The sequence below is a fragment of the Mustela erminea genome, chromosome 8 (assembly GCF_009829155.1).
Source record: "Mustela erminea isolate mMusErm1 chromosome 8, mMusErm1.Pri, whole genome shotgun sequence".
Taxonomy (NCBI): Eukaryota; Metazoa; Chordata; class Mammalia; order Carnivora; family Mustelidae; genus Mustela; species Mustela erminea.
Window position 1 is genome coordinate 44,297,284 of NC_045621.1, and position 18,125 is coordinate 44,315,408.

Sequence of the window (18,125 nt, forward strand, 5' to 3'; positions counted from 1 at the left end):
CAGCTACATCAGAGCTGTGTTTTTACCTGCGGGTAAAAATAGCTCTTTCTGAAAGAGATGTCACAACAGTGAAACAGAGACTCTAATGAAAGATACATACCAAGAGAACCATTCTGGCTGAAGACAGACAGACCTGGAACTGCCAGTCGAAGGACTCCTTGAACACCACACAAAGTTACATGAAGAGTCCAAGCTTAGAGCTGTGCCGATGTAAAATGATGTTTTCAAGGGGAAAAAAATAGTCTACTCACATGCAAACAGGAAAAACAAACAGGTTACCTACAAAGAATGGAAAGTCACTGAGTCTTGGGCAGAAGATACGGGCCCCAGAGCTGATACACGGAAGATGGTCTCCAAGGTTGTGGTCAAAGGGAGGAAAACCCAGTGAAGCATGCCTGCTTGTTGTGGCTTCAGCAGCAGCAGGTGGCCAAGATCCTGACTCACAGAGAACCCAAAGCCCCAGACCAGTGAAACACCTGACCAAAGTTAGAAACAAAACAAGCAAGTCTACTCCTCAGTCTTTGTTTGGTCTGCTTGTTTTTTAACATTTCAGAGATGCCTTAGCTGACTCAAAGAGAACACGGAAAGTGCTCACTTTTGGAAAGACAGAGACCAGAGAATAAGGATGGGCGATCCCCACAAAGGAAAACACTGAAGATCCACAAACCTGGAGAGATGTTCAACCTCATTAGTCGTGAGGAAGATGCAAAGAATGAGATCACCAAGAATCGACAGTGACAGATGGCACCTAGTGTCCATTTGTGCAAGGTGGGGGACATTGTGTGTTGTGGTCACTAATGGTCTTTCTGGACAGGACTCTGGGCATGCTCAGGACATTTTTATAACCCTCGCCCCTCCCCTGCTAGGAGGCCTCTCCACTTCCCAGGAATGCCTGCACGTGTGCACAAAGACCCAGGAGTGTGCTGTATGGAGAGAGAAAACTATCCAAGGACCAACCACAGGGAGGCTACTGGCATCCCAACTCAGGCATCTTGTCCACTATCCAGTGGCCAGTGGATCCAGTCCCTGGCCAATCCCAGCCTCAATTTCCAAATGGGGCCTGTGCCTCCCTGGCCCCACCCCAGTCCTCTGCTCCCCCTGGCTCAGAACACAGCCTCAGTCTGCATGGGTCTGTAGCTCTGTGTGGCCTCCCTGGCTGCCTCCTGAGCATCTCCCATTGTGGCCCGCCTCCTCGGCCCTGACCCTGAGCTCTGACCCCAGGGACTTTGCACTTGCTGCTCCCTGGTGCCCACAGGACCCTGCCAAGAGCCTGTCCATCCTGCACAAACAGCACTGACTCCTCCCCCACCTGCCCCCCACCCCCTGCCTGGCTTCCAGTCCTCCAGCTCACCTCTGGACTCCACCCCGATGTGCAGGAGCTTCAGTTGTCCTCTGCTATATCCCCAGAGCCCACACATATGGTTAGCGACATCAAGCCTGGGACATCTGTGCTAGGGAATACTAGGTACCTACTAAAGATAGGGAAACAAGACACATTGAAAGGGGAAGATTCTAGGACACCAAGGAACAAGTTATAGAACAATAAAGAACAACAGTGGGACAGATGGCATTTAGGCAGGGCTAGATGTTGTCTTCCACTGATTAACTCGCTCCGAACAACACACGGCGCTTCTGGACATCAGAGAATGGGACGCATGTCCTCCCTGCCCTCATGTCACTAACATCCCAGTGGGAACAAGAGATGATCCACAAGGGAATGGCATGTAATGGCTTAGAATGCTAAGCAGTCTGAGAGACAGCAACAGAGCAGATGAGGGGTGCGGCATGGGAGAGGCTGGGAGTGCCTCCGGAGAAGGCAAGTGCACTTTACCTTGTACCTGAGCCCCCGTGTGTGGAGCTGATTCACAGCCTCTTGACCGCTCTCTCCCCCAACCTGTGGCTGCGTCTGAGGAGACGCTCCCCTGATCCTCATGGCTTCACACCTAAGGCAGCCTGGAGTCTCTGGCCAGGCTGGCCACACATGGCCTTAGATGAAGCGGCCCACAATATGGGTGGGCCCTTGCCTCCCCAGCTGCTGCGGAAGGGGCCAGGGAAGCAACTGGTCCAGAGGGACAGCACACCCCCCCGGGGTGAACTTTGGCTGTGGAGGATGGGAGATAGGACAGGTCAGCAGGTAACCTCCCCCATCCTTCCCTTGAATGGAGTTCAGAAGCTCTTCTTTCTATCCTTTCTTCTTCGTTGTCTTCTTTTCTGATGAGCCCCGTGGGCTGACAGACCAGCCTGTGTCCCAACCTCTCTGCTCCCCTGTTCGCTCACTCTCGCTGCCTGGGACTGCACACCACCCCCCCAGCCCAAGTGAAATAAATGCTTGCATCAGGTGTTCTGCTTTTAAGAGAACCCAAACGAAGATAGACTGAAGAAAGTGAGAGAGTGGCCCGGGGGGGGGGGGGTGCTGGAGAAAGAACATTCCAGGCTTGGGGTGGAGGGGCAACTGCAAAGGTCCTGAGGTAGGACATTTGAGGAAGGTGGTGCAGTCTGGAGCAGAGTGGGCAAGGAGGTGGTATGGGGTCAGAACTGAGTCACAGGGCACCTCAAAAGGGCAGAGCAAGGACTCTGCTTTATTTTGAGTGAGATGGGAAACTGGGTTCTGTGCAACAGGATCTGACTTAAATTCTAATGGGCTCACGGGCCGGAGGCAAGGAGACCTCTGCAGAGGCTCTCACTACAGTTCAGTAGAGTGGCCAAGGGGCTGCCCCAGGGGCAGAGGCAACAGCATTCCCTCTCTTCTACCCGCCCGCCTCTTCCCCAGTACCCTGCGCTTCATCGTCCCATCCCGTGGCCCTCCCCAGACAAGCAGCCCGTATCCCTTCTGTGAGTGAGGTGTAAAGGTTGAGGGGTTAAGCGAGCTGCCCTGGATGGTAAGGGCGTCAGTGGATTCCACTACTTCCTGACCCCGTGATCTTGGGCAAGTCCCTGAGCCTCCCATGCCTGTCTCCTCATCTGTAAGAGGGCTGACAGCGGCTCCTGCCTCTCATGGCTTGCTGGGAGGGTTCAATGTCACAGCCTGTGTGTGCCAAGTGTCTGGGACACAGCTGCAGCCAACAGAGGCTAGCTTCTACCATCACTGCCAATCACTGCAGGAAAACAGATGGGGTAACAAAATAATTTTTTAAAAGGAGGTATTTCATTGCCACCAGAGTGGTCTCTGGCTTGTATTTAAAAAGACAAGGAGCTCAGCCGGCCATCCCCAGCTCAGGCAATGAAGATATATCCTGGAAGGAGGCATCACATGCTTTGCTTCCATGTGCGCCCCAGGGGCTTGTCTCTCCGCTCCTCAGAGAACTCCCGGCTTTGCTGCCCTCCCAGACCCTTTGAGCAAGTCTGAGTAAGATTCACTGAATAGGAGTCACAAGACTACCTTAGGTGAGATAAATCTTTGCAAAGAGGGGCAGACAAGCATGGCAGAAATGTGAAGCAACAAGCCAACCAAATAACCTGAAAATTCATCATTCCAGAAAACGCATTGCTCAGCACCACTGGCTCTTCATGTTGCCTTCATGTTGCCAAGTTGGCAAAATCAACTTGCTCATGGAAGCATACTTCGCCTCCTGCCTTCCACAAGCATTTACAGAGCACCAGCACGTGCCAGCCCTGCCGGGACCCTGGGCATCCCTGGGCAAACCTGGTTCCACCCCTGGGGAGAAGTGCTCATAGTCTGGGGCCCTAGGGGGCCCCAGAAAGGAAAGGACAGCCAGGCTGAAAAGGGGCTGCTGGGGAGGCTGGGATGGACCTGTCCCTAGAGTCTCCTTGCTGCCCCCTTTGCAGATGTCCACCCATTAGCTCTGCTGCAGAGAATGGGCGGACTGACGGCAAAGGGCTGAGCTTGGACCCTGATGCTGGTCACGTGACCATGCCTTAAGCGCAAGGGCTGCCTTGACTGGACAGAGAAACATTTATAAAGTACAGTCTGCAGTGAGATCATAGTTTGGGACGGGCCTCACAATAATACCAGAGTGGGAGGAAGTGGGTGGGGGCAGGGAAAGAGAGGGGCCTCAAGCCAGCTGGTTAAAGCCCGCTGATGAATTCATGAGGGTTCATTACGCCATCCTCTCTACTTTCGCATGTATTCATAGTTTCCGTGATCAATGGGGAAAAACACTGGGAATGAAAGCACAGCCCGGGCCTCGGGTCCACCCTCCACTGCCACCACCAGGACTCCGGGACAGGTGAAAGCTTCTCACGCTCAGAGCCCTTGAGACTAAGGGGATGATACTGCATTTCTTTGTGGAAATTAAAAGTCAGTGTCTTGGGGCACCTGGGTGGCTCAGTTGGTTAAGCAACCGCCTTTGGTTCAGGTCATGGTCCCGGAGTCCCGGGATCGAGTCCCGCATCAGGCTCCCAGCTCCATGGGGAGTCTGCTTCTCCCTCTGACCTTCTCACCTCTCATGCTCTCTCTCACTGTCTATCAAATAAATAAATAAAAATATTAAAAAAAAAAAAGTCAGTGTCTTTAATCCATGTACGTCCACAAAGCAAGTGCACCCGTGCAGCTAGCACCCAGCTCCAGAGGTAAAACTCTACCAGTCCCCCCGGAGGCTGCTGGTGGCCTTCCCAGCCATCATGCACCTCCAGGGTCACCACCAGCCTAACTTGTGACAGGAAGGTAAATTCTGTCTGTTTTCACACTTTACAGAACAGGGCTCTCGCAGTCTGGACTTTGTGTCTCAGAGCCCATGGTAGTTTATAGCTGCAAATATTGTAACATGTTTGCTCCTTCCTGGTAGGAGCCAATTCCCTGAGGCCAGCCTGCTGTAATCTGGAGAAAATGTTTGTCCTGCTAAATAAACACCCGCGCTCTCCATGGCAACAGCTGGGTAACCGAGGAAAACGCAGTCCAAATATGGAAGGGAGGAAGGCAGGAGAGACGCATGTCTCAGCCTCACTAAGACTCCTTTGGATTCTCTCAACTCTGTTTCCAAAGCCTTAAATACGCAGAAGCATGAGATTTAAAACAGGAATAAGGCAAAAACATCAGCTTCCTGGCCTCAGCGTCCATGGAAGGAGTTACTCCAGGTGCCTGCAAACACCTGAGCTGTTCCCACTGCTCCCTTGTCGCCTGCAGGACTGCTCAGGGCTGTTGTCCCCTCCACCACCGTTCCCCGCTGATAATGCCTGTGACCATGACCGCCTGCCCTCCCTACTCACCTACTGCTTCTGATTTGCTCTGGATGAGGAAACACAGTAACAAGCTTGTCACAGACGTGGGGCTTAGAGAGTTGGAACCAAACAATAGCTCAGGGAGAGTACCCATCAGAGGCTCCTGTCCAGACCCACCCCGCCCCCAGGGGTCTGCAAGTGGACCCGCTTCCCAGGGGGTAGAGGCTGGGAGGGGCATGGAGCAGGTGCACAGAGGGGTTATGTGTCTCGTCTTAGTTTTGCCCAAGAGGGCAGTTTTCAGCATCCCTCTTCTTTTGACTAAATGCTGAGAGGTCCTGCCAGCCACTCAGTAACCTGGCCGAGCCTGTGGTTGCTGAGGCCCGGTGAAGTTACATCACCATTTAAAAACAGAGCCGTGCCCACCAGTATTTTTCTGAAAGTTGAGTGGTGCACAAGAGACAGTGCCAACGAGGAGAACCTTTCCTACTTCCTTCGAAGCATGGCAGATGTGGCTCATGGGGGAACGTTACGGGATCTGAAGTCACCTCAGACCCCTCTGTCCCCTGCTTGGGGGCCTGAGGAAATCATCCATAGAGTAACCAAAACCCAAAAACCTAGGAGTGGAAACAGGCCTGGGAGGTTGCCTGATCTGAGTCCCTCTGTGCAGATGAGAAAACGGAGTCCCAGAACGGTGGCTGAGTCACCACTCTCTGCCCAGCACCCCAGCCCCCACAGAAAGCCAGGCTGTGCTTGTTCTGTACCAGTGAATCACACCAAGATGCTGGTGACAGATCACGGAGGACACCCACAGTGCCATCTCTGAGCTGGCAGATCACGTAGCTTCCGCTTCAAAAGAGAGGAGCCCTTTCCCTCATTTTACTCCTACACCTTACAAAAAGTGATTAACCTTGTATGTAAGAGCTCAGTTTCCAATTAAAGCCTTCAGAGAGAGCCCTATTCATTCCCAGTCAAACCCAGCCCCAGACAAGAAACCCCAGATGGGGGTAGAGGGTGGGGTATATCTCCTTTGCAGCCAGGGAGAAGGCAGTGGCCCCTGGTATCAGAAACAGGAGGTGAGCTGTATTCATAGAGGAGCTTCTGACGTGGTGCTGGTGTTCTTGACATTTGGGAGACCTGGGGCTCCTCCCCTCAAATTCCAGCCCACTTAGCATTCAGCACCCAATTGCAGGCTTTCGTAGAATGTCTAAAGCTCATCCCGACCCAGATCAAGACCCTCAGAATATGGAAAGACTCTGGAGAGAGCCCAAACCCAGGCCCAGCAGGCATCAGGGCCTCAGTTTCCCAATCTGTCAAGCCAAGGTGTTGCCCTGAATGATTTCGAGGGTTTCTTCTAGATTTATTGTATGAATCAGCTTTCCATACTGCTCTCTTTTGTGGCGGTTACAGAAATCCTGGTAACAGGGTTCTCATCCCTTACCTGGCCTTCCTGGAGTGCTTAAGCAGGCCACTACCCACCCCCGGTCCATGTCTGTGCCTTGGCAACCAAGGTGACCCACAAGAGATGGTGTGATTGGGGTGCCTGGGTGGCTCAGTGGGTTGAGTCTCTGCCTTTGACTCAGGTCACGATCTCAGGGTCCTGGGATCGAGCTCTGCATCAGGCTCTCTGCTCAGTGGGGAGCCTGCTTCCCCATCTCTCTGCCTGCCTCTCTGCCTACTTGTGATCTCTCTGTCAAATAAATCAATTTGATTGCTGCATCACAAAGTGGGACCCTCTTCTACTTAGTCTGAGGAGAAGGAATAAATACAGAGAGGTCCAGGGGAGGTAAAGGGGTTGGATTGTGGCTGTGGCCTCCCTGTCCCCAGGGTTCTAGGCCTAGCTTGACCCTGGAACTTTCTTGTCTCTCTGCTCACCCAGTCCACAGGACCCATGGGCTGTCCAGGTAATGCTCCTAGACCAGTGTCCATCAGTGGTCCTTCCCCAGCCTGAGACTTCCTGAGGAGGAAACCAGCTCCCTAAGGGGCCCTGCATATTCCTAAGGACCGGTGGATTAAACCTCAGTTGCCTTAGCCTTTCCTGCCCTCTCTCCATGGGACGCAGGGAGGAAGGAGTGAGTGGGTCCTTAAAAGAAAATCATCTGGAGAACTACAGTCCCATGTGGCAGTCACTCAGTAGCTCCATGACCCTACACAAGTTGCCTAACCTATCTGGATCTCACTTTCTCCATCTGTAAAATGGGGATAACAGTACTCGCCCCCCCTCACCGCCCCCCAGGCCGGTTTTAAGGAGAGAAGAAGTCAAATAGCCCAGAAAATCCTGGGATCACGCCTCCGTGAGCTGCAGGAGCCGCCGCCGCCCGCCCAGAGCCTGTCCACCCGGACCCCAGACCGCCCGGCCCAAGGCCCATCCCGGCGGTTACGTAACCAGTCCGGCTGCGGGACCGTGGCCGGCGCCCCAGCCTGGCGCCGCCGGTCCGTCCGCCCGCCGCGCCCGCAGCGCCCGTCGCGCCCGCCGAGCCCTCACCGAGCCGCGTCCCCGCCGGTCCGCGCGTCCGTCCGCGCGTCCGTCCGTCCACCCCACAGCCGCCGCGGACAGCAGCCCGTACCCCGCAGCGCCGCCGCCGCTGTCACATAGTGGAAAACGTGACTGCTCGCGCCGCGCCCGCCCCCGGCTCCCGCCATTGGCCGAAGCGCAGCCTTATCTGCATACTGGGGGGGCGGAGCCTGCGAGCACCTCGTGTCCGTTGGCTGTAGCGCCCGTCGCTCTCTTTACATAAGACGCACATGGAACTCCATGTTCACCGCGTCGGTTCCTCAATGGAGACGCGACGCGCTTGTCCCCCCTCCTCATCCTCCCGAGTGGTCCCTTCCACTTCCGGCCTCGGCGCCTTCCATTCAAGACCGCCGGCGTCCGCGGGTTCGGGGAGCATTGAGTGGTGCGTACCACCGCGGCCAGGGGGAGCCCGGCGCGGGACCAGACCGGCTCCAGGGCACCTCGGTCGGGCCGGGCGGACACCCAACGCTCTCTGAAGCCCGGACCTTGGAAGGCCGCCACCTTCGCCAACGGGCCCGGGGCGCGCCCCCGCGAGAAGCTGCCTGCGGACCTCTTTCATTCACTTCTTCCCATTCATTCATTTACTCACTCCCAGTCATTCTCCGCCAGGCGCTGGAGCTGCCCCGGGGGCGGGAGCGCCCGGTGCATGGCCACCGGGGCTCCGAGGTCCACCCTCGTTCGGCATCGGCCAGGACGGCCAGCTTCCAGGCGGTCTTGCTGCTTTTTGAGATCACGTGTCGCAATATTTGATTCAGCAAATAGGGTCATTTTTACTAGGAGGAGGTACAAAAGAAATAAATGACGTGTTCCCAACCACGTCATCAGGGAAGAAGGACTGTCTCATTTCTGAAGAGGGACCGTAAATAGTCTTTTGGGCGGTGTGGATCGTAGATTAACCAAGGCCAGAGTTACCCGCAGAGGGCCCACGGAGCGAGCAGCGCCTGAAGCGGGGCAAGGAAAGGCTTTGGGGAAAGGAAGGTTTTCAGAAGGCGCAAGCTACAAAGGCAACACGGGCCGGGGGCAGAGGGCTCTGGGAGACGGGGCTGGATCTGGACCACCATGGCCGTGGCCATTTTTCTTTCAGTAAGGTTTGTCTGGGGCCCGTGAAGCCAGAAGAGTGGAACTTCCTCTCAAACCGGCTAGAGGCCTGAGACCTGCTCCTAGGACATGAAAGAGCACACAGCCTCCAAGGCAGGCTCTGAAAATGTAGGGTCCTTACAGGGAGAGTGGGCTGGCTGGGCTCAGAAGGGCTGAAGGGGCTTCTGTTCTGTCCCTGCACTGGTCCTGTTCTTCCGGCAGGCAAACCCACACTCGTGAATTCCTGGGATGGAGTCACTTCTTTCCTTCTCCTTGGCAAGATGTGTGTGCAACTTTGTCAGTCCCAGATGCAAACTGGGGCAAATAAAGTTCATCAGGATAGCTCTTCCCATGGAAGCCCTGGGGGGCCTGCTATGCACAGCTCACACTCCAAGAGGATAGTGGCCCTCCTCCTGCTTCTCTGACACTGACTTCTAGACACCCTCTTCACCCCTCCCTAACACACACACACACACACACACACACACGTGGGCGCCCCCCCCCCACACACACACCAAGCAAATCCAGGTCCAGCTGCACCCTGCACACACCCAAAAGCCTTTTGTTTCTTCATGCACATTGACGTCAGTGGTGAGCTCCATTGTTCTGGAAACAAGAGTAAACAGAAAGCTCATCCAAGATCACACACAGATTCTTCTCCTCCTGCTCAGCTTTTCCTTGGTCCTGCTCCATATTCAACCTGTAGCCTAATGTCACATTCCCTCCCTAAATTTAGCCTTTTCTATTTCTACCCACAAATCTGGTAGAAGGATGTTGAAATCCATTATTTAAAATATTACAAAACATGGGGTGCCTGGGTGGCTCAGTTGGTTAAGCGTCTGCCTTCCGCTCAGGTCATGATCCTGGGGTTCTGGGATCAAGTCCTATGTCCGGCTCCCTGCTGCTCAGCCAGGAGCCTGCTTCTCCCTCACTTCCCTGCTCATGCTCTCTCTTTCTTTCTTATAAGTAAAATCATCTAAAAAACATAAAATAAAAAATTACAAAACATCATGAACTTCTAGAACTCTTCAGAGCCTAACCTATTTGCAGGGTCTTACAGCTAGGTTTTTTTTTTTTTTTTTAATTCTTGTTTTTGGGAACTTTCATTCACTCCATAAATATTTGTGGACACCTAAGTGTTGGGGGGCATGCAAAATGTATCTCATTGGCTCCTTTGTTTGTGATGTAGAAGAGGGGATCCCCTAGGACCAGGCTAATCCGTGGGGAACACTCTGACTGAACGAGAATCTTGAGTGTGTGTCTGTGTGCGCGCGCGCGTGTTGGAGCACTAAAGTGGTGGTGGGGAATGAATCCTTTCCTGGGCGTCCTACACGGGCCTAGAAACGTGTTGGGTTGGCTGTCACCTCTCACACAAAACCACTGGGAAAGCAAATTGTGTTAGCACTAAGGAAGGCAGCCTGGGGGCAGGGGTGGTAAGCCAGTTTCCCCAGCTGCCCAGGGAATGCTGTCAGTGGAAGGAGCTGGCCTCTGGTGTCAGCCTTCACCCTGCCTCCCAGCCAAAGTCTGCTCTGTCCCTGCCCCTAGTCCAGATATACAAACCAGTTTCCTCCAGTGGGCCTGGCTCAAGTCAGCCCTGGCCCTGCTTTGAGGGCCCCTCTGTACCTGGGATTCATGTCCTTATAGAGCCCCTCTGCAGTCCTCTCCTCCCCTCCTGCACTCAGTCAGCCAGCCATGTCCTGGACACGGTGTCGGCCAGACATACCTGCTGTGGTCAGAGGAGACCATTCCTGCCCTGCCCCCATCCTAGGGAGAAAGCGCTCAACGTTTCGCCATGAAGTATGATATTAGCCTTAGGTGTTTATCTGTTTTACAAATGGCCTTCGTCAGAGACCCAAGGTTTCCTTCTTGTATAGTTTGCTGAGAGGTTGGTGGTGGTGGTTTTAAATCGTACACAGTAGAATGGGGTTTTAATCGGTGGCAATGATTATCGTTTTATAGTAACTCCTCCAAGTTAACCTATTTTTGTGGATCTGCAAATAATTTAAATCACTGAAACTTTGTCTACTACATAATGACCTGTATAGACTTGCTTACTTCGTTATTGTAATTAAAATCCAAAGATAGAAATGAATGAAAACATTAGTGTCCAAGATTCTGCTTTTTTTTATGTTGCGTCTCCTTTATGTCTGTAGGATTCCAGATTAAAATGTGTACCCAACTGACTCTTATTATCAGCTTTCTAAATAAAGACATGGTTTTAACTGAAACCAAAACACTGTTTGCTAGCCTGTCACTTGAGACTAAAACTTCAAACTTCCTGGTCTTGAGACCACGAAAAGAAAACCCAAGGACCGAAGTGAGAAGAAAAGTGTCCCCTTTAGGGGGAAGTGGTAGCAGCAGTGGGCAGGTTGAGCTGGGGCCGGATCTTTGCCTTGGGACCCTGAGGGCTGACTTACAGATCAGCTGGTCCCTGGCAGCTGGAGTACTCCCCGCCCACCCCCTGCCCTGAAGGTTCTAGGCTGCCAATATGCCTCAGTCTCCTGGTGGGGCCCAAGGAAAGACAGCATGCCGACCAGGCCACCTGTGTACAAGGTGACCCCATGTCCCCTGTGGTTGTGTCTTCAGAGGGCGGAAGTCTCTCTCCTCGGTTGGCAGATCCGCCGAGGGTTCCTGAAGCTTTCATTTCAGTTTGGTTCTGCCACTAGTGCTGGGGCTGGCTCTTGGGGGTTCCCCATCCACGGAGATCCTGGGGCAGTTTTGGAAATTGGGGGACAAGTGAAGTCCCTTCCCATCAGGGCATCGGGTCCCTAAGGAAGCTGAGGTCTGGGCTGCATGCTCATGGGTGGGCACGGGGCTCCGAGTGCCCCTCGCCTGTGACAAGCTGTGATTCCACACATGCTTACTCTGTCAGGCACCGTGACGGGCACTTCATGTGTGAGTTCTTCTTTAACCTTCACAACTCCATAGGACCTGTGTCCAGGTCCCCACTGTCCCTTTGCAAAAGACACCCTTGATGTCACCGTGCACAAGGACTCATGTGGAGCTATGTCTTACGTCACCAAGGAATGTCCATGGAATGATCTCATGGCCACTCTCACTGCCCCACCCATGCAGAGTCTGGGAACCAGGTGATCTGAGTCCAAACTCCAATGTCCCTGCAGTCCCCTGCACATCCCCCCTCCCCCATGGAAACTCTCCTTCTATGACATGGCCAGCCAGGTGCTGCCTGAACCCTCTGAACTCCTTTTCAAATAGCTAAAGGGCTCACAGGTGTAGACAGCTAGGATGCACGTCTTTCATGTGTTCCTGACACCCATCACGTGTCTATGCAGCCATGCTGGTCCACGACACCTGTCCTAGGACTGCAGGGCTCTGTGAATTCTGCCTCAGTCCCTGCCTGTAGTTTTTCCCCACTATATCTGCCCTGTGCCTCACAGTGTGTTACCCACCATGTTTGCTCTTCCTCGCTGGCTTCTTCTCCCCGCTGCCCAACATGGAAAAGATACCACTTGTCCCCAGACCAAAGCTTTTGGGAAGAAACAAAGGGGTTTGACTGGCTCACTCTCAGGGTGGGACCCATCCCCTCTAGGCGGGGTGGTGGGTCACCTGACTCAGCTGCAAAGGCAGGAGCTCAAGTGACTGTGGGTCTGAGCCCGGGTGTGAAGGCAGGAGCCCAGCAGCCTTGGGGCACACAGTGGTCCTGCTATAAAAGAAAGCTTGGGGACAGGGCTGCCGCGTGCCCCTCTCTCTGCTCCTCAACAAGTCAGGCCCTATGAGGGAGGAGGAGGGGAAAACAGGAGACCCCCACCCCTGTGGCACTATGGAAGTTGCTATGGTCCCACGCTATGGGGGGACACTGTACTGGTGGGAGCACGCGGCTGCTGCGGGGGCGGGGGTGGTGAGGTGAGATGGACTCCCCCTGGCATTGCCACTGCTAGCACCTGGGAGATCTCGGAAAGCCTGCATGGTTTGTCTGCATGATGAGAGGCCCCATCACTGCTGCCGAGCAGAACGAATGGCAGGTGGTGGGGACCAACCCAGGGCCCCTGCCATTAAGTCAGTGGTCTGAACCTGCTGGCATCTTAGAACAAGTGCTCGAGGGAATTTGGCATACCTGTCCCAGGAGAGTTCCCTCAGACTTTGAGCAGAATTGAGGACACCCCGTGGAGGCCATGAGACCCTGAAAGAATTGGTGGGGGTCCAGAGAGACAACACGCTCTGGACTCAGAAAGCAATGGATGATTGCACAATGGGCTCTGGTCCTCAGGAGGTGGGCTAGGGATGAGACAGTCCTCCCGGATCTCTGCCTCAGATAGGAAAGGGGAGCGGAGCAGGGAGGACCTGTGCCTCTCCCAAGCTGTGTGTCTATGGCTTGGGAACAAAGTGCATCAAGAAGGATGGCCTGCCAAGCCTTGGGCCCCAAGGGGTTGGCAGACCAAGGGGGTGGGTCTATGGCAGCAAGAGGTTAGGGTCTGCAGAGGGAGGGGGGTGGTGAAGATTAGAGGAAGGGGACACATGGAAGACTGGAGGTCCCTAGGAGATTAGAGCCTGTCCTTCTCACCTAGGAGGTCTACACTGCAAATCTTCTAGCCCCTCTGAAGGATTCAGCAGTTGAAGCCAAAAAGGCTAGCACCCCACAGTCTGACAGTATCAAACTGGGATTCTGGCAGGGAGTGCCTGCGGCTTTGGGCTCACCCTGTGAGACCAGTCCTCTCCCGGCCTCTTTGCACCCTGTATGAGTCCTAGGAACCGAACCAAGAATGAGGAATGAGGCCCTGTCCCCTGGCTCCCTTCCGGGAGGTCGCAGACTGCATGCTTCACTCCATGCAGAGACCAGAAAAGGGAAGGGTCCCAGGCATGTCAGAAAAGGGAAGGGTCCCAGGCGGTCTGGGGTTCACTATACCTCAGAGCCCAGGGAGATGTCACTGTCACCCAGAAGAGTCTCTGTCATAAACGCCATTGGGTTCTTTCCCTCTCTCCTCCATGGGCACTGTGAGACTGACCTTATGCTTAGCCCGTGAGAGGCAGGAGGCCACCAGCCAATCCATTCCTCGCCATTTGCCCTCTGGTGGGCAGAGATCCTGGGCAGGGTTTTTCCCGCAGCCAGGACAGAGAAATCCCATAGGCCCAGCAGGTGAACCTGCTGAAAGTCCCACGTGGCCCTCGTTAAGCAGAAACTGCATGAAAATGCCTCCTCTTGCATTTTCCTCCCTTGTCCCTCACTCTTGCTGCCCTGGGATTGTAGCTCCAGATAAAAGCATTCGTTCTTAAGGCTCTCTTGGGGCTGTGCTTCTAGCGAAAATCTACACAAACACAATGGATACTGAAAATGGTTCTAGAAAGCAGACTCTCAGGGGTTCATTTTGGACTTGAACTGTCTGCCCATCTCCAAGACATAGGGCCCCCCCATTCCTAGTGCTCAGTGGGATGGCAGCAACCGGGGTTCAGCCTTGGCCTGTTTTTGCACTGCCATTGAGCTAAGAATGGTTTTTACAATATTTAAAGGTAAAGGGGAAAAAAGAAGGCCAAAGAATATGCTGCAGTGACCATACAAGGCCCACAAAACCTAAACTACTTACTGTCTAACCCTTAGTCTGTAAGTTTTCACTAGTTGTCAGTTACGATGGGGATACAGCAGAGAGCCAGGCTCTGAGGGACTAGGAAGCTGCAGGACTTCAGCGAGCCACAACAGTAATGAGGCTGATCCCCGAGAAGGTGGCTCCCTGTGTGCGTTCTGGAGACCTTGAAAAGCAAAACCTAGGCTTACTAGTCTGCCAAACTCAGACAAAGTCTGCAAGCCGGAGGCCTTGAGGGCAGCTCAGCAAATTCCCATCTTCTGCAGCCACTGGGTAGATCATTGGAACTCAGACTAGACTGACTGCAAGGCTCACGGAGCCTCCATGGAGACCCAAGCCACAGCCTTGAGAGGTCCTCTGGACAAGGTTAACAGTTGGACAGGGAATGATCCTGGGCCGTGGATGTGGGCCACCGGAGAGATGAGCTGAGTATTTCAAAGCCCCGAGTTCCCAGGAGCCTGCTAGTTGGCAGAAGCTAGGCCTCCTTCCTTGCTGGAGAACAGATGGTCCTGGGTAGAGACCCCACCTGGAGCAGGCTCCTTGCTAAATGCTTGTTCTCAAGACCTGCCCTCTGCTCCCTCCCCACCTCCCACCCACCCCGCCTTGCCTGGATTCCAGGCCTCTAAAGAAGGTCACATGACAGCAGACTGGAGAAGGACTCACTGGTTCACTGGCAGAGGAGCACTCATCTGTGTTTCAGCAGCCAGTGGTTCGGCCAGGACACCAGGAACTGGTTCTCATCGTTTCTCGGGATGACTCCAGCAAGTGTGCTAGTAAAAGTTTAACAGCTGGCCTGCTGAAGGGGAAAAGTTCTGTCGCATTTGCCAATTTTTACGGTGTCAATACCCACCCTGTGGCCAATTTCAATCTACCAGCGTGACTGTTATGAAAGAGACCATGCCTACAAGGGCCAAACATGTGAAGAGAAGAGGCCTACCTCGCCTCACCCTGGGCCTGGCCTGACGTGGCCAACACAGGCTTGCTTTGAAGAGCAGTTCGGGTGTGCTCAGTCACAAGGAGAGGGGGAGCTCCCAAAGTTCCACACCTACGAGACTGTTGTTCCAGACTGTTCAGGTGACCTCGAAAGGGGCTCTTGTTACCAAGTAATCTCATTAAAGTTTTCATTGGAAGAGTATTTCTGAGTCACTGAGACTTCGGCTTCCTGTGGGAGAAGGGCTGCTGTTAAGTCAGTCCACAGTGGCTTTCTAATAGTGGCTCTCAAGATGTTGTTTGGGGCAGAGACAGACCGGTCCTCAGACAAGGTGTCCCTGTTCTTTTTGGCCTTAAAATTTTCTGTCAGCAGAAAGGAAGCCACTCAACTTTCTGTCCCCTGGGTAAGCGCCCTGCTCACCCAAGTGTTGGTACAAGTCATTAGGGTTCCACTGAGGGACTGACGGCTGCCAGGCAATTCTGCTTCATTTTTCTGGAATGATCTGGTCCTCCAGACGTTTCCTGTCAGCCTGCCTCTTGCTTCTGAGCCTGGAGAGCGGGGAGTCTGGGCAGACCGTGGCTTTCCAGCCCCAAACCAGGGTCAAAAGCCAGGCAGAGGTCACGGAAAGTCTCAGTTCCCAAGTGAATAAGTTCACAGCTTGTTCTGTGGTGGCCAGGAGGGTAAGCTCTGCCAGCCCCTGTGCCAGAATCCCGCCCCGCCCTTGATATGGAATATCGGCCCCAGAGATTCAGACCGGCAATTAAGGAGAGGAAAATGGACCTCCCTTGTAGACAAGGGACGTAACCTGACAGTCTTTGTTTTTAGGGGAGCGTGTTTTTGGGAATGTGCACGAAACAGAAAAACAAAAAGGAACGTCAGAACTCTCACAGTGATTTTTCTCTGGGTTGTGGAACATGAATGACATTAGTTTTGTTCTTTCTGTTTTCCAGTGCCCTTCATATGGTCTGTAATGAGGACTTAGTACCTTACATATATTTGAATATGTGAGTTAGAGGTCTATCTAACCTGCATTCATATAAAAAGCATTTCGCTATTAGAAAACGATAGTTTTAAATTCTATAAACTACTAAATATAAAATAAAAAAATTAATTTCGAATAGGGTGTTCAGTATCTGATGAGACTGGCGTGCTCTGTGATCGGGGCTCTATTCATAGGGACGGAGAACAGGGATCTGAGCGGTGAAAAAGCAAAAAGCCTAGATTTTTCTCATTGCAAAGTTATTATTTTTGTCTGGCTTCTCTTCATTTCCCAGCTTTTGTTTTCAATAATCAGGTAGATAGGAACAACCACTGCTGGGGATTTACCACGCTTATATTTCTTGTTTAAATCTTTGCAAAAATAAGAACCGACATGGTCTACAGAGCAAAAGTCAGACGGCAGATCAAGGAACAAACTACGGAAAACAATCCAGTGAGGTACAGCGGACACAGCCGTGAGCTCTCGGCGGGGATGGAGACGTACTGTGGGATGGAACATACTGGATATTTGGAGGTTTTTAGGACTCACAGCAAGACACAGATGCTACAGAGAGGTAAAAAGAGAAAATGATGGGCCTGTATATAACCGTGCAACCAAAATACAGCTGACACAGTGATATTGTGAAAAGGGGAGGAGAATTTGTGGTTTTTGGGGTACGTTATCTTACGTATACAACCATATGAAACATACATGCCATTGGGAGGGAATACATAAAAGTGAGTTAATTCTGTTGGGGCAGGTGCAATGGAAATGTCTTCCAAGCTCTGTTTTGCTGGAGCAAATAATCCACAGTACGGGGTTGTTAATTCCTATGTGGATTCAGACACAAACAGTCTTAGAAGGTCCTGCATAGGTCATGAGTGGGATTTCAGACCCCCAAGGTAGGGATTTGGGGTGGGTGGTGTGGCGGAGACCCTGGCTGAGGGGGTGGGCTCCTTCTGCCCCACCTGGACCAGGTCCCTTTGCAGTGGCTTTCTCCTCTGATACCCTGCAGTGCCCCACCCCACACTCCAGGGTTGGACCAGGGGCCGCCCTGCTTTTCCACAAGTGACGATGAGGCAGGACCCTGCGTGCCATCTGGGAGAGGACAGCACCGCTGGTCAGCACTGGGTGGGAGATGCTTAGTGTGAAGCTGGTCACCTGATGAGAAGTCTCTACCTCTCCCAGTGCCCGAGACGGGGACGCTGTGTACCCTGGCCTCCCACTCCGGACCCCATCTTCCATCCCTGCCTTCCTCTCTGTCCTCACTCAGGACTCCAGACTTCCCAAACTCAGAACTCATCATCCAGTGACTCCTCAGAGGCAACTTTCAGTGGCATGCATGCCAAGATAATGGAGGCTCTTTAATTCTTAGGGACCAAACTTGAGCTCTGGGTTTAGAAGTGTTCTCCAAATCTGTTTGAAACTCACTCCAAATAAGAGTAATTCCCCCTTTTCCAAGGAGGAGCCTCACCTCATCCCACACAAGGGTGGGTTTTTTTTAACCCTTTGATCCCCACGCCGCCCTCCCCCCAATATTCAGGTCATCAAGATTTCAGGCCACATTGCTGTAACTCCAGAGATGAGCGCCTCGAAGATGCCCTTTGTGGGCAATGAAGGACGTGTCCCTCGTGGCACTGGGCCTCCAGCTGCCTGGCCCAGTGTGAGCAGGCGGTGTGTGTGTATGTGTGTATGTGTGTATGTGTGCTGTGGGTGTGTATATGTGTGAGGGTGCCTATTACTGGGGACCAACATCTTTCATCAGAATCAAAAGATTGACCCATTTCTAGTAACTGCCTTCCTGGGGCCTGTGAAGCCTTTGTTCGGTTGGTACGGGAGACCTGAAATGTGTCTGGTTGTGTTTAAGAGACGTGGTGTGGGGTTAACAGGTGGGAAAGGAAGCTCAGCCCTGGCTCTCCTGTCAAAGCTCACCTCCTTTCTTTCTGGAAAATTTTGAAGACTCTGGTTTCC

At 53.2% G+C, this 18,125-nt stretch overlaps 1 protein-coding gene across 6 annotated transcripts in view; it reads right to left on the reverse strand.

Annotated features, from left to right (window-relative positions):
• Positions 1-8,349, reverse strand: part of PER2 (period circadian regulator 2) — a 47,598-nt gene extending 39,249 nt beyond the window's left edge. For 3 of the 6 annotated variants that reach the window (XM_032355344.1, XM_032355339.1, XM_032355343.1), the window contains exon 1: positions 3,457-4,263. In XM_032355344.1, coding sequence (XP_032211235.1) covers positions 3,457-3,471 — 15 coding nt within the window. In that variant the 5' untranslated portion in view covers positions 3,472-4,263. Of the gene's footprint in view, positions 1-3,456; positions 4,264-7,600; positions 7,762-8,219 lie in introns of those variants that run through there. The other 3 variants (XM_032355341.1, XM_032355340.1, XM_032355342.1) reach the window with 3 other exon arrangements.
• Positions 8,350-18,125: the final 9,776 nt, after the last annotated feature.